The sequence below is a fragment of the Chiloscyllium plagiosum genome, chromosome 22, assembly GCF_004010195.1.
Source record: "Chiloscyllium plagiosum isolate BGI_BamShark_2017 chromosome 22, ASM401019v2, whole genome shotgun sequence".
Classification (NCBI taxonomy): Eukaryota; Metazoa; Chordata; class Chondrichthyes; order Orectolobiformes; family Hemiscylliidae; genus Chiloscyllium; species Chiloscyllium plagiosum.
The window spans coordinates 39,511,289-39,517,288 of NC_057731.1; the positions used below are offsets into that span (position 1 = coordinate 39,511,289).

General features: G+C 37.5%; 1 protein-coding gene across 4 annotated transcripts in view; it reads left to right on the forward strand.

Annotated features, from left to right (window-relative positions):
• slc18a2 (solute carrier family 18 member 2) overlaps positions 1–6,000 on the forward strand; it is a 35,928-nt gene that overhangs the window by 25,490 nt on the left and 4,438 nt on the right. For all 4 annotated transcript variants that reach the window (XM_043712839.1, XM_043712840.1, XM_043712837.1 and 1 more), the window contains one exon: positions 951–1,070. In XM_043712839.1, the coding sequence (XP_043568774.1) occupies positions 951–1,070 (120 nt within the window). The remainder of the gene's footprint in view (positions 1–950; positions 1,071–6,000) is intronic.

Genomic DNA, 6,000 nt, shown 5'->3' on the forward strand with positions numbered 1-6,000 from the left:
AGTGTGTGGAGCCCTCTGCATTTGTTTGAGTTTGTCTCAAATGAAATCTTACCTCAGTCATAGGGTGATATATTAAATATACAGACCTCAGACCAGTATCTATAGAGTACATCGTGTATCTAGCAGCATAACGTTAGTGAATTAATATTTAAGTTACAATTAGAACATCTTGCCAATTACTAAATCTATTTTCATGGAATGAAGCAATTAAATGGCATGAATCATGGTGTTGAGCAACAGGCATGTCAAGCCAAATGGTATTTTTTGTTCTTGGTAAACTGCATCAATTAATATTGCTGGAGAAAATCATAATTGTATTTTATTAATACAGATTAATTGAAACCCAAGTTTCAACATTAAAAAGCCAATGTGCCAATTCACTGTATTACCTAATTTGTACTATTGACACATTTCTAGTGCAGTCTTGCTCTCTCCTAGACCTGTAGAATTGTTTAATAAAATTAATTAATCAACATTTAAACAACACTTTCTTGATTAAATGATCAGTGTAAATTATGTTTAAATGTATCATTTGAATTTTCTGGAATTAATTCATAATAACATTATGCAATATAATTACTGCATGTTATGTATGTACATTTGAATTTTTCACTCCATTTTTAAAATAATAAACTGTCCATGTGTTGTAAAATTTTGGAACAATCCAAATTTAAATAAAAAGTAAAAATGTTGGGAATTTTCAGCAGACCAGGCAGTATCTGTGGGAAGAGATTTTAGGTTGCTGACCTTTTTGTCAAACATATCTTTATTGCTAGATAATCATCAAGATGACATAGATACCTGAAATATGATTCAGCATATTAACGTATTTTAATAATTGCTTTATAACAATCACCATGATTTTGTTAAAAGATGTGCTCTGAATCATTCTGGTATTTGTTGTTTGCAACTAACTTGATCATGCCTAATCAATGTACCATTCTTTTTAGGAATGGTAGATTCTTCTATGATGCCTATTATGGGTTACTTAGTGGACTTGCGTCACGTCTCTGTGTATGGAAGTGTTTATGCAATTGCAGATGTGGCATTTTGCATGGGGTTTGCATTAGGTAAGTTTACATAATACTGTTGGGAATTTAAGAAGCATTTAAAACTTGGTTGAAAGATAAATCAAAGATGTTGCATTAATTTAGCACTTTTAAGTCCTCAGTTGTACATATTGAACTTGAATACTGTTAATTGAACACTAGATGGCCTCAGACTGGAGCAAGAACTTTTTATGTTGAATGCTTTATCCAGAGAGAATATTCCAGAAGGCCTGAAATTAAATATTATTATATTGCTGCACCAGTTGAAGGGTAACTGGATATTCTAACACTTCCCAGCAAATGAAATACTTTTGAAGTGTAGTTGCTGTTGTTTCAGGGTCATTGCTGCAGCCATCTTGTACACAGGTTTCTGAAAAGAAGTAAATGATGAAATGTTCTAATTTATTGGTGGCTGAGAGTTACTTGCTGATCAAGTACCTCCCTGATCATTCAAAGCAAGCTTGCTTGGCAATATTTCAAGAGTGATGAAATTCTGTATTCTTATAGAACAAAAGTATGGGTATCCATATTGAACTATGGGTTGGAAGCTCAGACTTAGACATGGTGTTTGTTGAAGGCTGTTAAAACCACTAATGCTGTGACCCTCAATGGATGACACTGTCCAATCCAATTATTCATAGTTATGGTAAATGCTTTTATTTTACACAAAAATCATATCATCTGAAATATTCAGGTAATTACTGGGTAAATGGGAGACGTTGGGAGATTAAAATATCAATGAATCAAAACTATATATATATATAGCATCCAAGATATGATTTGGCAATTTTTGGTCTTTGGCCAAGATCTAAAAGTCCAATGACTCAAATCTAGCATATAGCTGAACAATTTCCCAAATCTCAAAACTGCACATCAGTCCTGGAGAGGTTTACAATATAGCAGTCAGTAAAATTGTGGACATTAGCAAGGAAAGCAATGTTGGACTGGATGAAAGATTGAGTGCAAAGCCTCAGAGGTTAGTGTTGGCCTCCAATCTCTATGCAATTCAGAAATATCAGATAAAATGAATTGCATTTTCAGATAATACTAAATTAATGAGCAGTCAAGACTTATAAAGCTGTGACAGAAGAATGTAGAAAACTTGCCATAGGAAGGAATATGACCAATTACATTCACAGTTTGGTGTGAGATGCTTGACATTGGAAGAGGAGAAAAAAAGAAGAGACATATGAGTATTTAATAAATGATACCAAACTATTTTGGGGAGAAGCTGAAAGAGATCCAAACTGAGAATGGATTCAATATTTAGGACATTCAATTTAGGACAGTAACTAACAAACCAAATCAAATGCTGGTATATTTCCAAATCAGCAAAAGTCTGTGGCAATTGTTACTATCACAATAGATTTTCATGAAGCATTCATTTACTGCAGTTAGCCTGCTCATGAAAGTTCAAGAAAAGCATCAGAGCCCTCGAAGTAAACATCAGAAACAGTTCATAGACCAATTGCTAGTATTGGAGAATGAGTTAGGAGGAAAGGTTAGACATCAGATCTGTCAGTCTTGAGGGGAAAAAGAAATTACAAAGGAAACGATTAGAAAAACTAATGTCTCAGGATTGCTGCATTGGTTCAGTGAAGTTCAACACAACTTGGAAGATCAATACCTCATCTTTTGCTGGGGACCTTACAGCATTCAGGACTTCAACCTTCGAGTTGAACCATTTTAGAGCCTGAACATCTCTTTCCATATTTATCATCTACCCCCACACCCCAGTTTTTGTCATGACATGGGTTGCTTTCAGTGCAGCCAACCCATTTTCAATTACTCATAGCACCTATGATCACTTATCTAACATCTCTTATTTCCTAGTTTACTATCAACAACCCCTTTGTCTACCTACCTATTGTTTCTCTCCCTGGGTTTGGTCCCTACCCACCCACTCATCTGATAGCTGCTAACAGTCTGATCAACGGTCACTGGATTTGAGATGTTAACTCAGTTTTCTCTCCACAGGTATTGCCAGACCAGACCTGCTGAGTTCCTCCAGCAATTTCTGTTTTTGTATGTTCCATATCTCCAGCATTCACAAGTTTTATATGATAAAAATTAATCATGAGGACCATTTCAGTTTAGAGCACATTAGGAAAAGGGATTATAGGTGAAAACAATAAAAGGCAAATTCCAAAGTATTTTTTTTAAATGCTGGAAATGCTTAATGGATCAGGCAGCATCTGTGAAGAGAAAGAATTTATATTTCAGATGGATGTTCTTTTGTCAGAATAAATTCAGGGCTACTGACAAGAAAGACTAATCATCTTAAGTTTCATGAAATCACCCCTTGAAATTTTGTTTATACTCCATTGTCTAGGCCAATCTCTCATCAATGAGAACTGTGTGCAATGATAGAAATGAGCTAACCCAAAAAATGTTAGCAAAATTAACAGATTATAATTCTTACTAAAATTTCTTGGGGTTAGCTCATTTCTATCATTAACAGATTACAATTCAGCTAGATTTAGATTGAACCTCTTAGATATGACTTGCATCAGATAATGAGAGGCAGTCATATCTTACCTTAATCCTTTATCGATAGAGCTGCAATATTGAACAGACTTCCATTTGTCATGGTTGTGGATATGTTCACCAAGTTGGAAAGTTGATTTGCAGATGTTTCACCCCCAGTTTAGGGGACATCTTCAGTTCTTTGGAGCTTTCTATGAAGCACTGCTGTACTGTCTCTTCTGGAATTTATTTGGTTCCGTTCCTGCTGCTTCTGGTTGCCAGTTGTAGTGGCTGGTATATTGGGTCTAGGTCTATGTGTTTGTTGATGGAGTCCATGGATGAGTGCCTTGCTTCTAGAAATTGTCTGGCTGTCCTCTGTTTAACTTGTCTTATGACCGTTGTGTTGTCCCAGTCAAATTTGTGGTCCTTGTCATCTGTGTGCATGGCTACAAGGGACAGCTGTTTGTGTCATTTAGTGGCTAGTAGGTGTTCGTGAATATGGATTGCTAGTTGTCTGCTTGTTTGTCCAATATGGTTTATCATGCAGTCTTTGCATGGAATCTTGTAAATTACATTGGTCTTGCACATGATGGCCATAGGGTCTTTTGTTCTGGTGAGTTGTCGGAGTGTGGGTGTCGATTTATGGGCTGTCATGAATCAGAGCGTTCAGAGAAGTCTGGCTGTTAGTTCTATTAGTTATATATTTAAATAAGATAGCATGGCTAGTGAGTTTGGTCATGACATGTTCTTGTCATGTTGCTTGTCTGCTAGGCATCTGTGGATGAAGTTGCGGGGATATCTGTTCTTGGTGAAGCTTTTGTAGAGGTGTTCTTCACTTCACAGATCGGGAGTGCTGCAGTGCATTGTGGCCCTTTTGAACAGGGTCCTAATGCAGCTTCTCTTGTGTGTATTTGGTGATAGCTGTTATAGTACAGGATCTGGTCTGTGTGTGGCTTTTCTGTACACTCTTGTAGTGGATTCACCGTTCTGTGAATAAAAGACCCTATACCCATCACGTGCAAGACCAATGTAATTGAAAAGATTCTATACAAAGACTGCACAAAACACTATTTAGGACAAACAAGCAAACAACTAGCAATCTGCATCCATGAACACCAGCTCGCCAATAAATGCCATGACCAGTTGTCCCTAGTAGCCATACACACAGATGACAAGGACCACAAATTCGACTGGGACAACACAACGATCATAGGACAAGCTAAACAGAGGACAGCCAGAGAATTTCTAGAAGCATGGCACGCATCCACAGACTCCATCAACAAACACATAAACCTAGACCCAATACAACAGCCACTACAAGAGGAGGGCCACCCTTTTTTCTGCAGAGTGCCAAAACAGACCACGTCACCAGACACAGTTAAACTGGACATGGAGAACCATCCAGGTTGGTGGCTACTCCTAGTTTAAGAAAAGTTCACAGGTCAGTAAGAAGGTTAATGCTCTCCAAAAGGGTGAGTTCCACTATCTTCTCTCTGCTACCTCACACCCACAAGGTCAGAGGTCCCCAAATGCTGCCACTGCACAAGCCCCATAAGGGAAGGAAATAGATCTGTGATTGGGAAATAATAGCATTGAGAGAAGCCTGGATTGAATGTCACACATAATGGAAATGAGAGATGCATGACAATGGAGAGGAAAAAGTGATGTTATTCAAATACATCGCTGTATCACTACATTGCAAGAATTGATGGGATTTGGAGCTGCCTAGAGCAGCAGTGTGCCTACCCTGTTGTTACATTCTCAGGTTTCCATTGCACTTTTTATCAGGTAAAGTGGATTTTCACACAAAGACCGGCAGCAAATTGCATTTCCATTTTTTCATGTTGGAAAAGAGTTGATGGCACAAAGTGTGCTTTTGACCCAGTTTCAATTATACTTTAGATTCAAAGCCTGAAGTCGAGAGAACTAAAGTGTAAAGGCAGTCTTGAGTACTCCTGTTAGACAGAACACAAAGAAAATCCATTCAAGGTGTTTGGGAGTAATGTTGAATACGCAACACAATGCAAACAGATGAACACATAGTGACCTGATTTCTGTGGTTTAACCATGTTTATTCTAACCAGAGAAGAGAAAACCAGTGATTGCCTGATAACAGCTAAAAATTACGACAAAAGCCATAGATAAAAAAGACCTCATCGCCCATTGATTCTCATTTAAATTAACTCAGTTTTAATTCTGATTATGTGCTGAGTAACTCAATTTAAAAAAATGTATAAATATTGGGCTTATTTTTATTAATCAACTAAATTATTTCCAGTGTCATAGTCATAGAGATGTACACATGGAAACAGACCCTTCGATCCAACCCGTCCATGCCGACCAGATATCCCAACCAAATCTAGTCCCACCTGCCAGCACCCGGCCCATATCCCTCCAAACCCTTCCTATTCATATACCCATCCAAATGACTCTTAAATGTTGCAACTGTACCAGCCTCTACCACATCCTCTGGCAGCTCATTCCA